This window comes from Trichomycterus rosablanca, chromosome 3 (assembly GCF_030014385.1).
Source record: "Trichomycterus rosablanca isolate fTriRos1 chromosome 3, fTriRos1.hap1, whole genome shotgun sequence".
In the NCBI taxonomy this organism is placed as follows: Eukaryota; Metazoa; Chordata; class Actinopteri; order Siluriformes; family Trichomycteridae; genus Trichomycterus; species Trichomycterus rosablanca.
The window spans coordinates 37,573,131-37,597,343 of NC_085990.1; the positions used below are offsets into that span (position 1 = coordinate 37,573,131).

The 24,213-nt window shown below is 37.1% G+C and overlaps 1 protein-coding gene across 10 annotated transcripts in view; it reads left to right on the forward strand.

Moving 5' to 3' along the window:
- The window catches only part of epb41l3a (erythrocyte membrane protein band 4.1-like 3a), an 81,343-nt gene that overhangs the window by 43,333 nt on the left and 13,797 nt on the right, over window positions 1–24,213 (forward strand). For 2 of the 10 annotated variants that reach the window (XM_062991244.1, XM_062991248.1), the window contains exons 9-19: window positions 5,219–5,371; window positions 5,452–5,549; window positions 6,061–6,236; window positions 10,233–10,316; window positions 12,101–12,312; window positions 13,836–13,883; window positions 16,882–16,917; window positions 17,173–17,238; window positions 19,151–19,339; window positions 19,972–20,064; window positions 22,096–22,773. In XM_062991244.1, the coding sequence (XP_062847314.1) occupies window positions 5,219–5,371; window positions 5,452–5,549; window positions 6,061–6,236; window positions 10,233–10,316; window positions 12,101–12,312; window positions 13,836–13,883; window positions 16,882–16,917; window positions 17,173–17,238; window positions 19,151–19,339; window positions 19,972–20,064; window positions 22,096–22,773 (1,833 nt within the window). Of the gene's footprint in view, window positions 1–843; window positions 889–5,218; window positions 5,372–5,451; window positions 5,550–6,060; window positions 6,237–10,232; window positions 10,317–12,100; window positions 12,313–13,835; window positions 13,884–16,881; window positions 16,918–17,172; window positions 17,239–19,150; window positions 19,340–19,971; window positions 20,065–22,095; window positions 22,774–24,213 lie in introns of all 10 variants that reach the window. The other 8 variants (XM_062991253.1, XM_062991254.1, XM_062991245.1 and 5 more) reach the window with 7 other exon arrangements.

Below are 24,213 nucleotides of genomic sequence, written 5' to 3' on the forward strand. Positions count from 1 at the left end.
AGTACTAATTTGCATTTGTAATTTGCATTTGTCTAATGAACGCATTTGCAACCTGAGTTGCAGGTGATTCAGTGATAATTGTGCAAATGACTATGCATCTAACCATATTAGGAGACTAAAAGAAATTATGTCTGTGTGCACTATTCCACAAAGTTGAATCAGTTCATCTGGACACAAAGTTTGTTATAGAGATATGACTTCTTCAATCTGAGCTGATGAGTCAAACTAAGACATTTCATTTTTGACACTTTTTCCCCTTAATTCCATTTTTGTTTTGTAAGAAGGCTTCTGTTTGGTCAATAACACTTTTATGATCCAGTATGAACAGATAAATTGGTTTTCAAATACAGCTCTCGGTACACAGCAGTCATTAAACTAAACGTTATTAATATTGGAAACAATTCACAATATCAGTCAACAATTTAATGTAAATCATCTTCAAATATCATCAGCATTATTTTAAACTACATTGTCTTCTTTGTTCTTATTTTTTTATTTTGTTCTTATTTATATTACCTGCTTATATTCTATTTTTTAAAATAGCTTATGGAACTATCAGTTAAATTTACATTGATGTAGAAGATAAGATCAATAAACACTGGCCACAAAGTTATAAAAATCTTTAGCAACTATAATTACACTGTGAACTTGAATAGTACTTAACTTATTATTAATGTGCTTAGTTATTAATGTGCATGATATCTACAGTAACTATAAATCATCACACATATTGTTTACTTCTTTTTTCTGGAATAAAGAGACCACTAATGATTAGCATGGGAACTGTCCCTTAATTCGGTTAGATCAGCCAGCCTTTTTTTCTTTTTTTATTGAATGGCCTAGTTGATAGGAAGCTTCTTTGAGTGCTTGTCTTCAGCTAAAGGAGAGGTAAGACTGCATTTGTGCATCTGTTTGTCCTTGTATTTGTGTATATGTTTCTCCGTCTTATCCTAGTCTTCGTGCATGACCATGGAGTGAAGAGTCCATTGTCTGAGCTACGGCTGATTTAGCCGCAATACATGTACTGCCCCTCAATACATGTTGTGGCTCACTGTCTACTGTCATTCTGCTCGTATGTGGAGTTACATTCCCAAGTGGTAGATCCCATCATTGTTTCCTGTCACACGTTACTACAGAAATGCATTATTCAGTCCCAGGAAAACAAAGTATATGCTTCCATTTCCATCAGCTTTGTAAACCACTCATTAGAGGAAAAATATGTTTTTTAAATGCTTTATCATTTTCATTTTAACACCACATGAATCAGTAGTGGTTATCACATCAGAATGTGTCAGATACCTACTTGTAGAGAAAACACACTATTTAACTTTTCAAAAAAAAAAACCTTTGAAATATTGTTTTAATGTGTAAATATTGTTTAAATGCTCATTGATTTTTACATTTTCAATAAGAGTTCGTCACTACCAGTTCTTAGTTAATGATGTAGAATGTTAAAGTTCCAAAGAACTTTTTTTCACTTTTTGCATTGCACCATTTGGATACACCCAATTTTCCTTTGCTCTTTGGTGATCTCTGCCAGCAGCACAACAATTGTGATGACCGAGGAGGCCCATAGGCTAGAACACCCACAATGTAGATTAGTGTCTAGGTGGTGGTGAACTAATATATTGGACTGCTGCACCACTTGAGCACCCCCTAATTTCACACTGAAACTTACACTATTAACTACCAATCAGTACTGGTTAATAAATTACAATACAAATTAAGGAGTTATTGTGGAAGTATTATTCATCTATTAATTTTTGACTGGGCATTTATATAGGTCGGGATTGTGGTGAGGTAATAATATACCCTTTGACATTTATTCTACCAGCTGTCTCACGATGCTGTCCTAGGTCACTATTTGCAACACAATAATTATTATTTTCTATTATTATTAATTTAATCTCTCCTGTAGAGATGATTAGTTATGGCACCTTCACTTCTAAACAATCAGTGATCACGTCAACATTGATGTGGCTCTCAAGTGGCTATCAGACCAAGTAGCAGACAAAGGGCAGCTGTAGCCTAGTTTTCAAGGTACTGGTCCAGTAATCAGAAGGTTGCCGGTTCAAGCCCCAGGACTGTTGGGCCCTTGAGCAAGGCCCTTAACCCTCAATTGTTTAGATTGTATACACAACTGTAAGTCGCTTTGGATAAAAGTGTCCACTAAATGCCAAAAATGTAAATGTAAGTAATACCCGTAATTAAACCAAAACCTTTAAACCACCTACATGTAATCTTATAGAAACATGTGTACTACTCATACCTGTACACAGAAAGACTATGTGTAATTGAGCCTTTTTCGAGTTGTGATATTTAAATGAATTGTATTAAATAAAATGTACCATCTTCTAGCTGACACTTTTAGGACTGTAAAACACCACAGTATGGCTCCCGAATTGCCGTTCTGGTGGGCTGGAATTCAGCACAGTTTGATTATTTCTGTGCTCCAACACACCTGCTACACCAGATCATTAACAGATTTATTACGCCTGATGTCTTTAAGCAGGCATTGACTTCCAAATCAGTTATGAATGCACTGTCTAATGAAACATTTAGAGATTCAGTGACCCATATAAATATTTTAAATTATTGTCATGGCTGTATTTTCATGTGATACACTTAGGTGAGTGAACCTTAAAATGGAGACTGTAAATGGAAACAATTTAGTTTCATGATTTCTTGTAGATTCTAGGTGGCAGTAACTCGTTTTGATGTTGTTAAAAGTAAATCAAACAATATTTTGATATACTTTATTTAAAATGTTTCTCTATTTAACAATATTTCTCTAATAGTATTAGATTAAGCTTACTAATTACAATTTTATAACACTTTTTAACCCATCTTTACCAAAGGTGTTGATTCCTGAGCTGGCAATATGTTGCTGTGTTTATTTCATACCTCACTATTACTAGAACTACCGAATAAATTGGTGATATCTAGTTGTTAGATATGGACCAATGTTACTGTGTCTTTCACAAGGATTAGGAACACTATTGTAAGGTAAAAAAATATTGTAATCCACTGTTAATGAGGTGGTAAGGTGGTAGTCGCTTTGTGCAGCGTTCTAATGCTCTAGCCCACCCTTGCAGAGAGCTTGAGAGCTGGGCTTCAAATACCAGCAGTGTTGGCTGGACATCAAACCATTGTAAATGTATCCTCTGCTGACTGGTTAAGGCATCTGCACAAGTAGTGGAGGATTCACAGAGGGTGTAGCATGACTCTATATTCAATAAGACTGTAAGTTTGCCTCTAGTAGATTACTTTTATGGATGCAGTAGTTACAATTATTTATGTATTGTTATCTAAATACAATAAATTAATTATTAACTTAGGTATTATTTTATATTTTGAGTAGTAAAACCTTCAAATGTGAGTGTTAATATAGCACTTAGTCAGTGCATAATTTGTTATTAACAGAGGAACTGGATTGAAACGCTTAACTGCTGACACTTGGAGACAGATTATAATCCCTCAGTAAAAGAAAGTGAAAACATTGTTAGATTTTTTTTGAAAATTAATAAAAATCAAAAACTACAATCTTTTATTCACAAAAGTATTTAGACTCTTTGCTGTGGCACTCCAAATTGTAATCAGGTTTATTCTGTTTGCTTTGATTATTCTGAAGATGCATCTAGAATTTAATTGGAGTCCACCTGGTGCAGTTGAAATTGATTCGACGCGGTTTAGAAAGGCACTCTGTGTTACAGTGTAAACCAAGCTTTAAAGTACAAAGAACTCTCTGTGGATATCTGTGATGAAATTGTGGCAGAAATATGAACCTATATAAAAGGCTTTCAGGTGTTTCCAGGATCACAATGGAAATGGACCTCAAGATTTAAAAATGGAAGAATCTAGGGTTAACCTTGAACCTTTCTAGAGTTAGAAAGGTCTTGGTCGGGGTGAAGAACTCAACAGTTCTGCTCATTGTGTAAGTCGCTTTGGATAAAAGCGTCTGCTAAATGCTGAAAATGTAAATGTAATCTTTTGCTGAGATAGAAAAACATGTTAGATAAACAACTATCTGTGCAGCACTTAAAATCAGGGATTTATGATATTGTGGCAAGATGAAAGCCTCTGTTGAGTAAAAGGAATTTGACAGACAATAAAGGACTCTTTAGGCAGAATATTAAGTGCGAAATGCACTGCACAATAAATGGTTAATACCATCCCTACTGTGAAACATGGTGGTGGCAGCATCATGCCATAGGTGTGCATCTCAGTGGCAGGAAGAAGAGGACTTGTGAGAATTAAGGGATGCATGAATGTAGCCAAATACAGGAACGTTCTTAAAGAAAGCCTCCTTCAGAGTGCAACCAACTCAGACTGGGGTAATGTTTCACTCTACAACATGGCAGTGTAACAAAGCATACAGCACAGACAATATTGGAATGGCTTCAAGGTATGTCTCTAAATGGTCTCAAGTGGCCCAGCAAAAACCCAGATGTGAAGCACCTGAAGACGACAGTTCATAGATGCTCACCACCCAGTTTGATAAAGCTGAAGAGGATATGTTATAAAGAATACAGATGTAGTTGCTGCTAAAGGAGCATCTAGAAAAACATTGAATAAAGGATCTGAAAGAGCCTTTTGTGAATTAGAGATTGCAGTTTTTGATTTTTCTATTTATTTTTTGAAAAACTAAAAAAAAAAAAATTATTATGGGTGACTACATTTAATTACCCATAATTTATTGTCAGACTCTAAATGCATTACGATAACCAGTCATACAGAAGACAACCACATTTGCTTTTGTTTATGTGCAGTGATTCGAAATGGACTTTTCAGAGGTTATGTGCTGTGCTTGTAAAGCACACAATAAAAGTTTAGACATGTAGGACTGACTAACAACATTTCCATAGCCCAGAAAAAGCAGATTAGCCTTTAAGTTGAGTGCATTTCTCTTGCTTAGGGGTGTCACCTCATTGGCCGCTCCCCATTGGTTTTACTTTTTCTTCATTCTTAACAATGTTACAGTTTACACTGTTTTCATCTTGTTGAAAATTTGCCATTTTGCATCTCAACCAGTCATTGATACAAACTTTTCTGACAGGCTTGATGCATTAACAGATTTTTGAATACCACTAGTTTTAACTGGAGGATTTCTTTAAAAACAATTACCATGAAGCCAGTCAGAAAACTTAAAGCTGTTTGTCTGGTGTTTGCATTTATTTAGTTATAACATCTCAAATTTGCATATCCAATCATTTCTCAGGATTCTGAGGGGGTGGAGATTATGTTAGGAGTGTGTTCATCTGGCCTCCTCATTTACCGTGACCGACTGCGCATCAACAGGTTCGCCTGGCCCAAAGTTCTTAAGATCTCCTACAAGAGGAATAACTTTTACATCAAAATTCGACCCGGAGAGGTAAGTACTGTGTAAAGCTGTTTTTGGATAATGCAGCATTGTGTAGTAATGTATATCTTGTGTGTGCTGTCAATTTGTAGTTTGAGCAGTTTGAAAGTACGATCGGTTTTAAACTTCCTAATCACCGAGCAGCAAAGAGACTCTGGAAGGTTTGCGTGGAGCATCACACTTTTTTCAGGTGAGCACTGTGAGTGTAGTGTGTGTAGTGTTCTTGCCATGTTGAAGTGGCAAAATGCACAATATCACTTTTTAAATAATGCTGACTAAATAATAAAGTAAAAAGATTTACAAATAACATAGCAGTACATAGAAAAATGCTTACAAATATTAATTAAGATTTAATGTTTCATAAAAACAAAAAATTGTTTAATGTCTGTAACAGAGGTACCAGGTGGAACCCCAAACCTGCAATGTTTATGGGGTGAACCCAGTTGCAGGGGATAATTCAAGTTAATATAATTAATTAATTAATTAATTACAAATTACATTTCTGCAGAAATTCAATTTCAAGGCGGAACAAAACTGGCTTAAAAATCAGTAAAATAATTTCTGGTCAGACCAGACTAAGCATGTCAGATGGGGAAGATATAGTACTTTATAGTATAGTAGTGGTACAGAATAGCCTCACAATATAATTATTTCATTAATTTATGGATGCTTTATACCATAACTGATATATTGCCCCTCAGGTTGGTATCTCCAGAAACTCCACCCAAGAAGTTCCTGACTCTCGGTTCCAAGTTCCGCTACAGTGGCCGAACCCAGGTCCAAACAAGACGAGCAAGTTCACAGATAGTTCGTCCAGCTCCCTACTTTGAGCGCTCTACCAGCAAACGCAACATAATGTCTCGCAGTCTTGATGGAGGTTGGTACCGTTTTTTTTACAGTTTCACTCTCTTCACAGAGTGTTTCATTATTAAAGCTTGAATTAATGTAGAACTGTTACAAGACTTTATTTAAAAAAAAAGTTGGGGCAGTATGCAAAATGCTAATAAAACTGAAAGCAGTCATTTGTACATTCATTTTGGCCTGTGTTAAATTAAAAGACAATTATTTAATGTTTCACCCACTGTATGTTGGTGGGATGTTTTGTAAATATATGCATAAATTGATTTGTAATATATGCATAAAGCATGTTTGGCACTATGTTACATCATTACTTTCCTTTAAGTGGACTTAAGTGGCTAGTTTATCCAGTTTTAAAAGATAAACTTTTAGGGTTTGTCGTGCAAATGGTGTCTGGCACTTGAAAGACAAGTGAAAGACAAGTCCTGACTGCAGACTGGCTAATCTAGCATCTGCACTCTTGTGATCATGCTGCCAACCTGTTGCAACACGTGCAGAATGTGGCCTGGTGTTGGTAGTTTGGAATAAACATGAATGCCATGAAAAAGTTGTATACATATTTATAAAGCAGAATATTTCCAAATGTGCATATATCTATGGCTGTTAATAGTCTCTTAACAGATAAGCAATGTTGACTCATCAGACCTTGATACACAATTTTACCTTGCATGAGTAAATTTTAAGTCTGAGTGAAGACAAGATGGCAGAAATTGTGGACGATTGCTGACGTACAACTTTCAGTGTGAATAGTTTTGTTGATGCAGCTGCAGTGTTTACCAACAACAATGTGTTAAAAGAATTTCAAACATGTAGCAATATTAATCATAAGCATGCTGGTTTTTAATTGCAGTGCCATCAGCATGATTTTTAATGGTGATTTATGGCCTTGTTCATTTCTTTAAGACTTCATTGAGTGTTTTAATTAAATGATGCACTGTAAAGGACGGTGGTTTATAATGTTTTAATCATTTTACAACATTTCTCATTTTAAAATGTCCCAACTTTTTAAAAATGTTTTGCAGGCATCAGATTTTTAAACAAAAGTTTAATCATTAAATACACAGATCAGCCATAACATTAAAACTACCTCTTTGTTTCTACACTCACTGTCCATTTTATTAGCTCCACTTACCATATAGAAGCACTTTGTAGTTCTACAATTACTGACTGTAGTCCATCTGTTTCTCTACATACTTTTTTAGCCTGCTTTCACCCTGTTCTTTAATGGTCAGGACCCCCAGAGGACCACTACAGAGCAGGTATTATTTGGGTGGTGGATCATTCTCAGCACTGCAGTGACACTGACATGGTGGTGGTGTGTTAGTGTGTGTTGTGCTGGTATGAGTGGATCAGACACAGCAGCACTGCTGGAGTTTTTAAATACTGACTCCTCTCACTGTCCACTCTAATAGACACTCCTACCTAGTTGGTCCACCTTGTAGATGTGAAGTCAGAGACGATCGCTCATCTATTGCTGCTGTTTGAGTTGGACGCTGCCCACGGGGCACTTTTGGCTGGGTATTTTTTAGGTTGGTGGACTATTCTCAGTCCAGCAGTGACAGTGAGGTGTTTAAAAACTCCATCAGCATTGCTGTGTCTTATCCACTCATACCAGCACAACACACACTAACACACCACCACCATGTCAGTGTCACTGCAGTGCTGAGAATGATCCACCACCCAAATAATACCCACTCTGTAGTGGTCCTAGGAGAGTTGAAGAACAGCATGAAAGGGGGCTAACAAAACATGCAGAGAAACAGATGGACTACAGTCAGTAATTGTAGAACTACAAAGTGCTTCTATATGGTAAGTGGAGCTGATAAAATGGACAGTGAGTGTAGAAACGAGGTGGTTTTAATGTTTTGGCTGATCAGTGTATCTTGCCTGTTTATGATTTTCATTTAAACACAGATCAAATTGTATTTACAAATCACTGCTTTCTGTTTTAACTAGCATTTTCCTGACTGGAATTTAATTTTGTATAAATGCACACTATATGTTAATTATATTCAAGGTAAAGCTTACCAGTTCCTGTATGAAAATGATTGTATGATATTGATTTTTATTGGTAATGAATACCACAGATTGTGTATTTTCAGTATATTATAAATTAATCTTATTAGTTTTTGTATGAGATTTAAAAAGAACATCAGAGCTGACAACACTAACAGAAGTTGATCATTAAAACACTGTTTATCAAAAATTACTTTTAACCATTGAAAATTTGAAAATGTGTTTGGATGCAGCAGGCATTTTACAAAGCCTAAACAGAATACATAATTTACTATGTTTTAAAATTAGCATATTGCATTAGCACTAATCATTTCCAGCATTAGTCAGGTAAAATGTGTTCAGAGCTGATTAACAATTAATTAAATTTATAAATTTCCCCTAATGAAAGAGGCTTAAAGTAATGGTTGAAACCAATCCAGCTCTTAGTAAGGTATTATCTTGACTATTAGAATCGTACTCTTTGCATTTATCAATAGAAATCCTCTGCTGTACTGGCCAAGAGCTAACATACATAAGGGGTTAAAGTTTGCCAAAGCGTTTTGTGCCTTTGCTAATGGCAGCATGTATGTCAGTCAGTCTCCTTGGAATTTGTGTCTTTGTTACCTATTATGTTTGCATTGCCTTTTTCATCCAGCATGGCCTGAAATCTCTTCACCAGCAGTTTTATCAGCTGGTTCCAGACCTTCATTAATGTCCCAAATGGTGCAGTCTGCTTTGTAGTTTTTCCACTTGCTGTGCTGGGGAGGCTCCTCTGATGTACCTCAGCTTTAGTTTGTACTTTTTTGTACATGAATGAGGGGATTGACCACTATAGGACTTGTAATTTTTGTTCCAAAAAGCATTGATTAAATAGTTGTTTTTTGGGGTTTTCTGTGCGTTTTAGCTGTCTCATAATCTTGTCACTCTTAAATGCTAATTTCCTCACTGTGGCACTTGGATTCTGTGAAAAACAATTTTTCACATGAGTAGTTATTTTTGTATATATTTTTGCAATTAGTTCTTGGAAAAAAAAAACAGACAATATTTTAAATGCAGACAATACAAGCATAACATTAATTATTACTACATATTTTCCTAAATGAACACTTAATTAAGCAGCTTATATTGTGTATTATGATTATGTGCTACTATGCATGAGCCCTGCTCAAGAAGTGAAAAAATTTGAAACAGTTATAAGTATAGACTCAACAAGCATTTTATTAGGTTATACCTATCTGATACATACAGTCACTGATTATTTTCTAAGCTACATCCACCATAGAGATGAACTTTTTGGTTATACAACTACTGACTGTAGCACATATGTTACTCTGTATTCTTTGTCACCCTTCCATACCCATTTATCAGTTAAAGGCGACCCTCATAGGATCCCCACTGACCAGATAATGTTTATGTGTTGGACTCTTCTAAGCTCTAAAATGACACTATAATGCAGAAAAAAATATTGTATATGTTGTACTGTTATGAGTGAATCAGGTGCAGTAGTGTTGTTAGGATTTTTTAGCACCCGTGTCAGTGCTGGGAGAAAACTAGGGCTTTAGCCAAAAACATAAAACCAACGGCATCCTGTAATGAGAAAGTGTCTACTTTTTAAAGACTAGGGGAACATTAACACACATCGTGCATGGAAAAGAAGAAAATATAGCTCTGGTCTCTAACTGCACACATACAATAAGTAAACAGTGTGTAACATCATCTACACATCACCATTTACGACAGTGGGGGTCCATTTGGATTAATAAATAAAGTACAGGTGGTGATAAAGTGTACAGAGGAATAAATGGGCTACAGTCAGTAATTGGATACCAACCATTTAAATTGTTTGTTAGGTGTAGCTTGTAAAATGAATGAATGTACATACCAGATAGATTTCATAATAAAGTGCTACGTAGGTTAACAGAGCTACATAAAAAGGATGTACTTCACTTTATAGACAGACATGTTGTCTTATGAGTTGACCACGCAGCAAGACTTGTTGTGGTGTTGACTTTCTCCTCAGCTCAACGAAGCCTCTCTCATAACACACTGACTGTAGTCTCTGGATCTAAACCTCTTACTCCTATGCATCCCACTAGACCAACAGGTAGATACATGGATCTGCACTCTTCTAAGCTCAACAGCTTGTTAGATTGGACTGTTGTAGGTGCAAGTAATGCCTTATCATCTATCTGCAACATGTCTGCAGTAATCATCCAGCCAGCTCTGCATGCTCTGCTAGCTTAGCATGTGCCAGCTCACTGCTAGCTGTGGTCTTCCCATGCCTAGCTTTGGAGTTTTTTCCTTCATTTATAAATGTGCTTAATCTTAGTTTCATATGCCATGGGCAACTTCTTAAGTTTAGTAACAGACCACAAGAAAAGCACATTCAACAAGTGCTCTCTGGTACTCAGATGTTAGATTTTCTTTTCCTGTGACTTAATGATTGAAGCACCTGCTTCTTTGTACAAAAACTGTTTTTTTCTACTATGTATCTAACATCAGCCTTTGTGTTTTACCTCTTATCAACTCAAAACAGATTGTTTTAAAGCGCTTAGGTGGCGCAGTGGTAAATACGCTAGCCAATCAGTGCTGAGATGTCGGGCTCTCGAGTTTATAAAACGGATGCTCATGTGATCCTGCCTCGTGCAGGTAAAGAGATGCGGTCAGCACTGCACACTTGTCGGAAAGGGTGTGTGACAGTTGCAACCCTCCTTTGTCAGGAGTGGAAGTCTGCAGCAGTAGAGGTGAATTACGATCGAATAAATTAATACGACTAGATTGGGTGAAAGTTGGAGGGATAATGCATCGACAGATAATACGGCATCAGCAACTTTCTGAGACAGCTCTGGTTGAATTCTTGACAACTTGGCATTGAAAGAATTTATATAAATTTCTTGAGATTCTGGCTTGGATTTGACTTTTAGTACATTTGAAATGATCTAAATTGGGTTAAGGTTTTTGTTTGTTTGTTTATTAGGATTTTAACGTCATGTTTTACACTTTGGTTACATTCATGACAGGAACGATAGTTACTCGTTACACAAGATTCATCAGTTCACAAGGTTATATTCAACACAGTCATGGACAATTTTGTATCTCCAATTCACCTCACTTGCATGTCTTTGGACTGTGGAAGGAAACCGGAGCACCCGGAGAAAACCCACACAGACACGGGGAGAACATGCAAACTCCACACAGAAAGGACCTGGACCGCCCCACCTGGGGATCGAACCCAGGGCCTTCTTGCTGTGAGGCGACAGTGCTACCCACTTAGCCACCGTGCCGCCCTGGGTTAAGGTCAGAACTCAATAGCTTAATTTTTAGCTGATTATGATATTTCCACATCAGTTGTGTTTTGGGCCACTGGCCAGCTGGACGAAGCTGCATCCAAGATGTAATCCCCTGCCTGCACAGCATGCGGACTAGGCCCACAGGTCTCAGCAGTGGTATGCTAGACTGCTGTACCAGTTGAGTAGCACTTGACCGAGTAGCACTTGACCTACAAAACTTCATCTTTTGATTTTTTTGATCATTTGAAATGTTCTAATTTTAATGTTAACTTTTGGAACTTTTGGAAAAACAAACAATCTTTGTTTCATCTGACCATAAATCTCCCTTCTTTTATTTCTACTTTAAGATCAGGGCTCAGAAAATAAGAGCTGTAACTTATGTGTTTGTATGCTAATTTATTATTTGCTTTAATGCTGTTCCCATAATTCATGTAAATGTAAAAATGCATACATTATGGCTGTGCTAATTAGATTGCAATGTAGTGGCATCAGCAATCAAGTTTTAAACATATTGTAATAGTTATGTAATGATTTGAAAAACACCCAACACACTATGTCTCTCTCTCTCTCTGTGTGTGTGTGTGTACGCGTGTTGCAGAGATGGGCACAGCATTGTACGGGGCAGCAAAAGGCATTGCAGTGAGTGACCTTATCACCACAGTTACACCAGAGAAGAAGACAGAGGAAAAGAAATCAGAGGAGGAAGTGGTACTTGTAGAAAATATAGTTGTGGAGGAGGAGGATGAAACAACCAAAGTTACAGAAGTGTCACAGCCAAGTCCAATGACTCCTGTTCATCAAGATACACGGGTATGATAAACCTTACAGTCACAGCTTTCTCAAAACTGTACTAAATTCAAAGCTCCATGTTTATTTTTTTTATACTACATAAAGTCTATACTATATATCAGTGGCACTGTAAATTCATCTAGTAAAACTTTTCTTACAACATAATTAGTCTTATCTGGACTAAACAATTATTGTACTAAGTACTGATCAATCTGAAACTAGTCAAAAATACTGAATCTATGTTTGATTGCTTTTGACAATTTCTAATGCTATCCACTGATGTATTTGATGTTGTGCGCTGGTAACATTAAAAGCAAACACTCCTAAAGCAACTTTTGGCATGCTTGTGAATAAAAGCTTTATGAAGCTTGCAGAGCTTACTGTGAGGATGTCAGTATTTGTGTATTTTTGGGTAACAGCTACACTGTTTTCCCTACAGAAAAATAGCTGACAGTTATTAAGATAATTGTGATTATTTTTTTATAATCATGATTTTAAATTACAATAATACATTAATAGTATTATTATTTTATAGTAAATTCCACCAATACATAAAATGTTATTATCTCAGTCACAGCAAGCTCAGGTATTAGGTGATTTATATAATAATTATGACCAGCCTGTGCCCATACATACAACAGCAGATTTCATCAGCACTTTTTTTTTTTTTTTTTTTTTTTTTTTTTTTTTTTTTAATACAGTTTTCATGATAGCTGCAGATACTGTGTTAAATTCAAATATAACCATTTTAATGAGAAGAGAAAAGCTTGCTAAAATGTGTACTAAATTATGTGTCATTTTGTAATAATGTATTTTATTAATGTGAGATTTTTCCATAGCCATGCTTACAAAAGAACTAATTTTTTCAGGTTTTGAATTACAGTTGTTATCAACAATAATTTACTTTACACATTTTGCAAAATTACCTTAGTAAATTAACTGCAACACGCTGGAAAAAACACAAAGCGCAAAACAATAATATTCTGGGAAGGGTGCCAATCCATCGCAGGGCTTTGGCCATTTCTCACCCCTCAGACACAGCCACTTATGTCTGTGTAGATGCAAAGCCAGCCAACAGCATTACTGACATTCAAACCCCTGTGGTGGGCTAGCATATGTTATTGTTGTGCCACCCGAGTAGTTTATACACGGCTACAACCATCCATCCATGCATCAATCCATTCAACCAACCAACCAACCATCAGTTATCTGCAGTGGACCAGATCTGTTTATTAGTGCTATTGAATGGGGAAAAATATTACTATAAAATGTTAAAGTAATTACAAGGCAAGGATCCAGCACAGCTAGTGTATGAATCTTTTATTGTGCTTTTATAATTTATTAATCAACTTAATGTAAAGAAGTAATGTCTTGTAGCTCAAATTTCAAACAATATCTAATTACTATATTACTGTAATTACTATATTACTGTAATTACTATATCTCTTGATGAATCTGAAAAAACTGCTGTTTGTACATTTACCAGAGAGCTCAAAGTTTTGCTTTTCTTTGTTCATGCTTTCAAATGGATTTGCACATTGCAGACTGATTTAACAGACACTGCTATTGATGGTGAACTGACAGCTACTGAGGTTTGTAACACAGATCTATGGTTCAAGCTTCTCTTTTTCTGTACTTTCTCTGTTCATCTGATTTAGATTTATTCTAAATATTTATTTAGTCAATTGCTTTTTCATATTAATATGATTTTATTATTATGTCTACCAAAAACATACCAGCATTTCTACAGTTTGGTGTTTTAACAGATGCAATGCCCGCTTGGGTTGAAGAAAGATTCAATTAAATCTTCAGTATCTCAGGATTATCTACCTCTTAACAGATTATTTGGTTTTTAAGCATCTACTACAATAAAGAGGGAAATTCGTGTAATCTAAAATGATCAAATTGATTCCTTTTAATCTGGCTTTGTTTGTATGGATGGCTCTCCTGCTGTGATAAATCTGTGTTAAATATGACTATCTGTGTGCCTTTCTCTGCTGGTTCTAAAGAAAAATATTTTTATAGCAGTTTTACACCGTCACTGTGACAAACATTAGAGAAGACACTTTAATATCTGTTTTCTCTTTTTGTTACAGTCATTACAGGCCTGGCAGTGTAGGAAACAGCTTTCAGATCCCTTTCCATTGCACAGAAACTAAAAAGAATGTATGTGCTTTGTGTTGGTTAGCAGTCTTTTATTAAAATGTTCTGTTTAAGTGTGTTAGTTAGGTATTCAGGTCTGATACCACAGTGACCTATTTGTTACCTAAGACAGGGTCAGCAGCACTCTCATTTGTGGATGATTGATGCTGTGTACTGCGCACACAGTGTGTATCTCCATAGTAACAAAGAGAATTAAATAACACAACATGGTATGGTTTGGTAGTGCTGTGCTATTAAAAGTAACAAAAGCACAAAAAAATTCTTTCTCCATTTACACACTTTTTCTCAGTTTTGTTATTCTTAGTTCAACCCATTTATAACAGGGTCTTCTCTATTACTTAAAAACTACAAGACTTGTAGGAGCATGGGGCTGAAATTAAGAGATGCATGAAGCTAGCCACCAGATGTTTTCGTCTACCTAGGTCGAAAGAGCTAACTGCTCCTTTTAATTTACATAAACCAACAGAGACACACAGGACACTACAGGGGTTGGACAATGAAACTGAAACACCTGTCATTTTAGTGTGGGAGGTTTCATGGCTAAATTGGACCAGTCTGGTGGCCAATCTTCATTAATTGCACATTGCACCAGTAAGAGCAGAGTGTGAAGGTTCAATTAGCAGGGTAAGAGCACAGTTTTGCTCAAAATATTGCAATGCACACAACATTATGGGTGACATACCAGAGTTCAAAAGAGGACAAATTGTTGGTGCACGTGTTGCTGGCGCATCTGTGACCAAGACAGCAGGTCTTTGTGATGTATCAAGAGCCACGGTATCCAGGGTAATGTCAGCATACCACCAAGAAGGACAAACCACATCCAACAGGATTAACTGTGGACGCAAGAGGAAGCTGTCTGAAAGGGATGTTCGGGTGCTAACCCGGATTGTATCCAAAAAACATAAAACCACGGCTGCCCAAATCACGGCAGAATTAAATGTGCACCTCAACTCTCCTGTTTCCACCAGAACTGTCCGTCGGGAGCTCCACAGGGTCAATATACACGGCCGGGCTGCTATAGCCAAACCTTTGGTCACTCGTGCCAATGCCAAACGTCGGTTTCAATAGTGCAAGGAGCGCAAATCTTGGGCTGTGGACAATGTGAAACATGTATTGTTCTCTGATGAGTCCACCTTTACTGTTTTCCCCACATCCGGGAGAGTTACGGTGTGGAGAAGCCCCAAAGAAGCGTACCACCCAGACTGTTGCATGCCCAGAGTGAAGCATGGGGGTGGATCAGTGATGGTTTGGGCAGCCATATCATGGCATTCCCTTGGCCCAATACTTGTGCTAGATGGGCGCGTCACTGCCAAGGACTACCGAACCATTCTGGAGGACCATGTGCATCCAATGGTTCAAACATTGTATCCTGAAGGCGGTGCCGTGTATCAGGATGACAATGCACCAATACACACAGCAAGACTGGTGAAAGATTGGTTTGATGAACATGAAAGTGAAGTTGAACATCTCCCATGGCCTGCACAGTCACCAGATCTAAATATTGTTGAGCCACTTTTGGGTGTTTTGGAGAAGCGAGTCAGGAAACGTTTTCCTCCACCAGCATCACGTAGTGACCTGGCCACTATCCTGCAAGAAGAATGGCTTAAAATCCCTCTGACCACTGTGCAGGACTTGTATATGTCATTTCCAAGACGAATTGACGCTGTATTGGCCGCAAAAGGAGGCCCTACACCATACTAATAAATTATTGTGGTCTAAAACCAGGTGTTTCAGTTTCATTGTCCAACCCCTGTAATTAGGACACTGATTAATGAAGAATGAAAAAGAATGAGCAGGACCAGTTTGGGTGTGTTGGACTCCCAGCCATGAACGACTATGGCATTGTCAGGAATTATTTCCTAATGATAGGTTAGATATTTTACAGTTCTGTCTCACATAAGGTATGTTTTTGCTTTTTAAATGTGTTTATAATGTCATCACAAGGCTTTTTATTTAGAATATTTGTCAAAAAGGAACAGCCTTTTTTGTCCTGTCAGTTTTAGTCAGGAAATGTATAAGACCTTTTTCAATATGCATTTTTATCAATAATGCTTGTGCAGCAAAGGATAAAAATAATCCAAACATGTTATACTTAACTATACTTAACAATACAATTGCAAAGTATAAAATTAATGAGAATCAGAATTCCATCTTTTTTGCTTACTGTATTTGAACCCGATGCTGGTGATTGTACAGCCAGTTATCTGTACATAGCAGGTAGGCAAGTTAAACAGAAATTTAACTGGCATTTATTAGTTTGAAATGTAATCTGTTATCAGTTAAGCTATTACATTAATTCTTGATGCATGGATAAATTACATTTGTATGTAATTTTTCAGTAATCACTTTTATCCTCATTTTCACATTTGCTGTCTGTTTATATTGTGTTTTTTTAATGACATCAAATTTTGTGTCCCTTGTCTGCAGTCGGACCAGGAAGAAGAGTCCGAAATAAAGAACCTGGTAAGAAAGCTCTTTGCATGCCAAATGTTTCTAAATGTCTAAAGTAATATATCATGTTTATGCTGTTATGTGATCAGTGGAGTTGTTCTATGACACTGATGTGAGATTGAAGTGGATGCGGTGTATATAGCGTCTACATTTCCAACAGCATTATGCCATTAGTGTGGTGATAGCAGCCATTTCTTCATATAATTCATTATTTATGACTGCAGGAAGCTCTTTGGTTGATGGACTGATGTGTCTTTCTCTCTCCAGCCCAATTGTGTAGGGAGGATTAAAGGAGAGAATATGTTTATCAGACATAGTAGACTGATGCTGGAGGTTTGTAAGGAATAGGACAGTAGTGCATGTGATTGTGACACTAAATAAAACACTTAACCTTGTAATAAATGTGTGTGTAGCATTAGTGCAGTAGTCGTGTACTGATAACCCTGTCAAAATAACAAATTAGTACTTAATAGTTTTATTTGTTACTACTTGTAAAGTCTTTAGTATTTGTGTTGTTTTCTAATGCTTGCACTCGTGATTATAGCACTGTAGGATGTGAAAGTGATATGTAGTTTTGTGCCTTAGTGTGTTAGACCTCAAGATTCTTTGCTGTGTTGTGATTGTTTCTGCATGTTAATGTAGTTAGATGTTTGACTTTGTCTTTTCCATACCAGCTGTATTATAAAGCAATCGCACTAACAGGAAAGGAAACAGGATTTTTTGAGTTTGGGTCATAGATACTACATAGCTTAATGTTATAGTCATTTTTAAATTCTTCATTTACCAGTTTTAAAATTAGTAATAGACTAAAATGGTTCTCATAGAGAAATAACAGTTCCCCCTCTTTGCCAAATAAAATCCAGTGTTTGTTTCTTCACTGCCTTGCTTGCAGCTTCAAAGGTAATATAAAGTACATTTTGTAAATGTATGTGGACACCCCTCATGATTACAGGTGTATGAAATTACATTAATGGCATGCACTTCATTCAGTAAATGTACCACTTCTTTCAGATAATAGCTGTAATTACAATTGCTCTGGTTTTATTGTTTTGTTTTCTTTTTTTCTTTGCATTGGAGCAACACAAAAAAGCTGAAAAAGTCAAATCTGATAGCTAATCGTGTTAAGTAATGTAAGAAGCCTAAAAAACCTGCTGTAGTTTTTGCTGTTTTTATAAAATGCACAAAATATGTTTACATATTACAGATTACAACAGTAGTAATGACATTTGGGTGGGAATCAATTTACTTCTCAAGTATACACCGATGAGGCATAACATTATAACCACCTTCCTAATATTGTGTTGGTCCCCCTTTTGCTGCCAAAACAGCCCTGCAACTGTGATGCACTGTGTATTCTGACACCTTTCTATCAGAACCAGCATTAACTTCTTCAGCAATTTGAGCTACAGTAGCTCGTCTGTTGGATCGGTCCACGTGGGCCAGCTTTTGCTCCCCACGTGCATCAATGAGCCTTGTCCGCCCATGACCCTGTCGCCGGTTTACCACTGTTTCTTCCTTGGACCACTTTTGATAGATACTGACCACTGCAGACAGGGACACACAAGAGCTGCAGTTTTGAAGATGCTCTGACCCAGTCTAGCCATCACAATTTGGCTCTTGTCAAACTCGCTCAAATCCATTTTTTCGTGCTTCTAACACATCAACTTTGAGGATAAAATGTTCACTTGCTGCCTAATATATCCCACCCACTAACAGGTGCCGTGATGAAGAGATAATCAGTGTTATTCACTTCACCTGTCAGTGGTCATAATGTTATGCCTGGTCGGTGTATATTTGCTCAGCATAAGCACCAACACTATGGCAAAATATACTATAAGTGATTTAGATTATGATATTTTATGATTTTTTAAAACAAATTGTATTTATTTTTTTAGTCTATTTTTTAAATGTTCATGTACACATAGGCACACATTTTACATAATGTCTAACTAGTGCCTTCAGACTATAAACCTAAATCTGTTTGGATCCTAAGTTTGTTAGGTTTGGCCCAGGTTTCAGCTCTGATATTGATCTTAGGTGCAATTGAAAAGGATCTGGTGTTGGCACCAAGTTAATAACACGCCACATATGAACAGTAATTTATTTTTATTTGTTTTATTTACCCACATTGGTGGTTTCCACATGTGGTAAACAGAGATCAGAATCAGGTTAGAATTTGTAAATATACCTTTTTTATGTGTTTTTATTATTTGCTGTCAATTGGTATTATTGCTTGTGTCCAAAGGAGGTGGATAAATCTCCTGATGAGCTGCTGAAACACCACACCAATATTAGTGAGCTGAAGAGGACTTTCCTGGAGGGAGGCACTAATAAATCAGGATTGACGGAGTGGGAGAAGCGCCTCTCCTCATCCCCGCTGCGATCCAGCCGGCTGGACGAAGCTCCTATGATCGAACCTCTGGAGCCTGAGGAAGTAAACACAGCGCTAGAATTACAATCTATGCTGCCTGATGTGAAGTTCTTTTATGTTAAACCACTCTCAGCCTGTGCCCTACACACATTTTCAGAATGATATGTAGGTTACTGAATGTGCCTAGTAAAAAACTATAATTTCTAGTCTGAGACATTATGGTTATTACTGCATCATTTAACTGGCGAAATAATTGAGGCTTGTTTAAAAAATGAGGAAACGAAATGAAAGAAGATTTGGGCTTTGATAAGAGTACTGAATTATTTACTGATTTTACTGGAGACAGTAAGATTGATTTCTGCGGCACAGCTGTGAACAACTGCACAGCAAATGTTCACATACAAATACTGAGATCAGAGACGGTAGTCTCAGACAGTCTTGTTTTGGCTGCACTACACATTTCAGAAACAAAATATTTCACCTTGTTATGTCTAAAAGGCTGGTGCCAAAAGATACATAGTAGGTCCCACAGCTTATGCTTTAAATGATGTAATATGTTTTTGCAGAATGGTTGTATTACAATTAAATACAAAAGTAGGATGGCACAGCAGGTAGTGTAACAGTGTGTTGTGCATTACAGCTCCAGCCATCCAAGTCATTACTGTTCATCAATCTTATTACTCTCATATATGCAGTCCAAAAAGGAGTCTGAAGCAAAGGATGAGAAGGAGGAGGCTGCTGGAGGTACAGAGGCACAGGGCAGTTTGGAGGACAAAAAAGCTGATCTGGTAGGTGTACTCACAACTCTTTGGATTCTATTAACTTTAAAATTGCTGCTGAACACTTAAATGGACCTGAATGAGGCTTGTTATGTCACTCTTATGAACAAACTTAGAGTTAAAGTGCCAGCTACAAGACCTAGTACAATTATTGCCTTGAGTAAAACAAATCGGATTCTCAGTAAGACACAGTAATACCCAGGCAACTGATTTAAAACAGCACAACAGAAGTCAGCTTCAGGTCATTTTCTTTATGGACAAGTTACATAACATCTGTTAGGATATTATTATATGTTATGGGTACTGATTATATATTATATTTAATAATAGCTATTAGGGGTGGGCGATATAATATCGTTCACAATAATACCGGTATAGTTGTAAACTCGATATGGTTTTTGCCATATCGCGATATTGTTAGCAAACGCGCGTCACTCACTCTAAAGCACGTAACAGTGAAATACTGGACAGAGAGTAGTACTGGAGTTAGCACTGAGGACGAACTAGTCCCTAAAAGCCGAGCTACCTCACTAGTGTGGAAGGTTTTCATATAAACAAAGTCGGACAAAACGTGCAAAAATACTGTAACAACAAAAGGTAGCAACACATCAACTTTATTTCAGCACCTATAGCAAAAGCACCCGCGTGAGTACGAGGAGGGTCAGTCACTGCAGGAGTCCGAGAATGATGTGAATCAAAAAACTCTGTCAGTGAATGAACATATAATACACAGGTTACCACACAGGTTACCACACAGGTTACCATCTGAGAACGTTTAAAACACAAAAGCGCTAAGCGGAACGCTTTCCTTTGCGTATGAGCATGGAAACTGAATCACTGAGTCAATGAGTCAGAATAAACTCTTTTCAGACGAATTATTCATTGGAATCGAATCGGAAAACTGTGCTCTCATCTGTGGTAAAGATTCATTCGTGTTGCTGACTCTGTGGGCAAACAACTCCAATTCAGAAGATTCAGATGTATGAACCAGTCAGAGCTTCGAATTTAGACTTTGGGCGGAATTTCAAGCTCTCTCTTCATTGGTTGTTGTATAATTGACAGACACGCTTTCATTATGCAATGATAGCAAAGCATTATCAAATATTAAACGTTTTCGGGATTTTTTTGATGCTCATTTATTTGAAGTAAAACGGACAGTATAAATGTGATTGTGAGATTCTGCTGGTTTGTTTAATATAAATATTGTCAATATGAATAACAAATACAGCCTTATAATAATACAAAATATAAACCCTGTAATTAGTCAGAATGTATCAGAACTACAGTGTTTTGTGTTTTTAAGAGAACTTATAAACAATGTAAGGTAAAATATGGGCAGTGGCCTGCCATTGTACTTTAAGTTTACATTATATCGTATCGTATATCACCACTTCTCAAAAGCATATGGAGAGATATGAGTTTTTTAGCCATATTGCCCAGCCCTACTGGAAGTGATGCTTAATTTAATGTACATTTAGTAACATTTGTACCTTAGATTTCCTGCGTGTCTGCAAAACAAAGGTGTTTTTAAAATAAACTTTAAAAAAAAAAAGAAGTGTTCTTATATATCGCGAGTAAATATCGTTATCGCAAAATATCGTAATATTATTTACAGGCCATATCGCTCACCCTTAACAGCTATAATAATTTAGAGAATGAAATACAATAGATTACAAAAAAGCATTGCTTATCTGTGATTTATACATTAAATACGTGTTAGATAGATAGAAACAAAAATGTGCTGTTGGAGGTGGGCAGGGAGCCTCCATGCATGTTATGTGCCCAATGACAACATACAGGCAACAGTTTGCAAAGATGCTATTGACTAGCTGCAGTCTCAAAGAGAAAACTCATGCTGACCTTTACCCTTCCAGTAAATCAGGGAGCAAACAGGTAAAAGATCGAAAAAATCAAAAAAAAAATACTTTGGCAGTTACTACATTACTTGTGCTCATTGTGTACAACTAATCTTGAACAGAATTGTCTGCAAATTGGAATGATTTAGCCTTCCTAACATGCGTTTTTGTATCTTGTATGTAGGAGTCTGATGGTTGGGTAATTATTAACAAGGTTCCTCCCAAAGTACCTGAAAAGAAAAACATAGTGAAAAACAAACTAGCTGTCATTACTAGCACTTTTACTGCTGACGAGGCATTGGGAGACATAACTCTCAAACAACAAGATGACGACATGGAAAAGACAGCAGACACAGAAGAAGAGGAAGAGGAAAAGGCTTACAGACTTGGCAAGTCATATGACACCAGAACTGGAAAGATCACTGAAAAGGAAGACATCCCTTCCCCACCCTTCGCTGCAGAGAAGCTCCCAGATCAGAGCATCATCATGACTGTTAAGGTTATTCCAGTTTCTCCTGAGTTTGATGCCCCAGGCCTGACTGGCAAAGACATCTCAGGAGCACCAGGGGAACCCATCAAAGAGGCGAGAACCCCATCTCCCTCCGAACCTGCAGCAGAGCCTACAGGCATCATAAAGACAGTGGACATCCAGTCCACTGAGGAAACCGAGAAGGCAACGAGGAGCGAGCTGACAATCCTTACAGACCCTTCACTAAAGGATGCAAGCTCTACTTCACCCAGACCTTTCCTCATGTCTCCGCTTAGATCTCCACTCCGATCTCCAGCTAAGTCTCCAGTGGAATTGGGTCTGAGCCCTGGCACAAGCCCACATCTATCCAAAACTTCTCCAACAGCCAGAGTGGTAGTATAACACCAATTATCCCAGCCCTCCACCTCCCTTTCAGTGCCCACTATCTACCCAAGTCTGGCTTTTTGAAAATATTTAAAAGGAATGAATTGTTTTTAAAAGCCAGTGCTTTGCAGCCTCATTATACAATTCTGAATGCTCTGGATGTTCTTTCGTTTTCCTCTCTTTTGTATTTTTTTCAATTACAGACTCAAATCCCTAACCATGGAATTTGATGTCAGTCCTGCTTATAAACCCAGGCCTGTTGCTTTAGGCTAGCTTTGACCCGCTTCATTTGGCGCACAAATGAGCAGCTTGTTTATGTTTGTTTTTTTGTTTTTTTTATTTCACTTCTTTCTTTTAACTAGGCATCATGCTGCCAGTTACACATGGAATGTCTTTCGCTTCAGTCACAGAAGAGAGAACTTTTTTGTCAGTTTCCTCTGATGTTTGTGATGATTGATGTGGAATGATTAGGGTTTATTCATAAGAGAGAGTACAGAAAACTTACCATATGATGCAACTCCACTATTTTTGTTGTCTGTTTGATTTGGAATTTATAGATGATGATAGGGAACACAGTGGAATCTCATTTAAGGCTGTCTGATTGTCTCTGAAATGTCAGTTCCTAATCAACCGTAAACTCTGGACATTTTGTGCTATTAATCTTGAAAAGAAGCATTTTAAAATAATATTTTAAATCTAATTTATATTTATCTGTAGCTGTCAGTAATGACCACAGACCAAAGCTTTTTAGACAAATGTTATAATTTTAAAGGTCATGCAGTAAGAAAGTATTTTGTGTAAGATGTTCTTAAGTACTGTATGTTTTGTACTGTACTAAATTAAATCAAAATATCTGTCTAAAAATAGACACAATGATTTACACTTAGGTATATTAACACATGCCTTACATAATGGTACATGTGGTTGTAGGGCAGTTGTAGTCTAGCGATTAAGGTACTGGACTAGTAATCAGAACGTTGCTGGTTCAAGCCCCACCACTGCAAGGTTGCTGCTTTTTGGCCCTTGAGCAAGGCCCTTAGCCCTCAATTGCTTAGACTGTGCCACAGTATTGTAAGTCACTTTGGATAAAGGTGTCTGCAAAATGCCAAAAAATTAAATATGTAAATGTGGTAATGTGTTAGTTAATACTGCTAATTAGGTACCAGTTGCAGCTTTTCCCACAACCTCTGTATATCATACCTCACATCAACATATTCCATTTTAGTATGTTACAAGTGACTAATTGCCTCTCTTATGATTAAGCCTTATTTTAGACATTTTTGCCACTGCCTCAGCTTCATTCACTACAACATTCCAGTCATTCAGTCTACATTCGGTTTCCATTCTCTGTAGTGACACATGTCTGTGTCTTGTGTCTCTTTCTGTGTGTATGTGTGTGTGTCACTTTATCTGTGTGTGTGTTGGTTTTGTGTGGCTATGTGTGTGTGG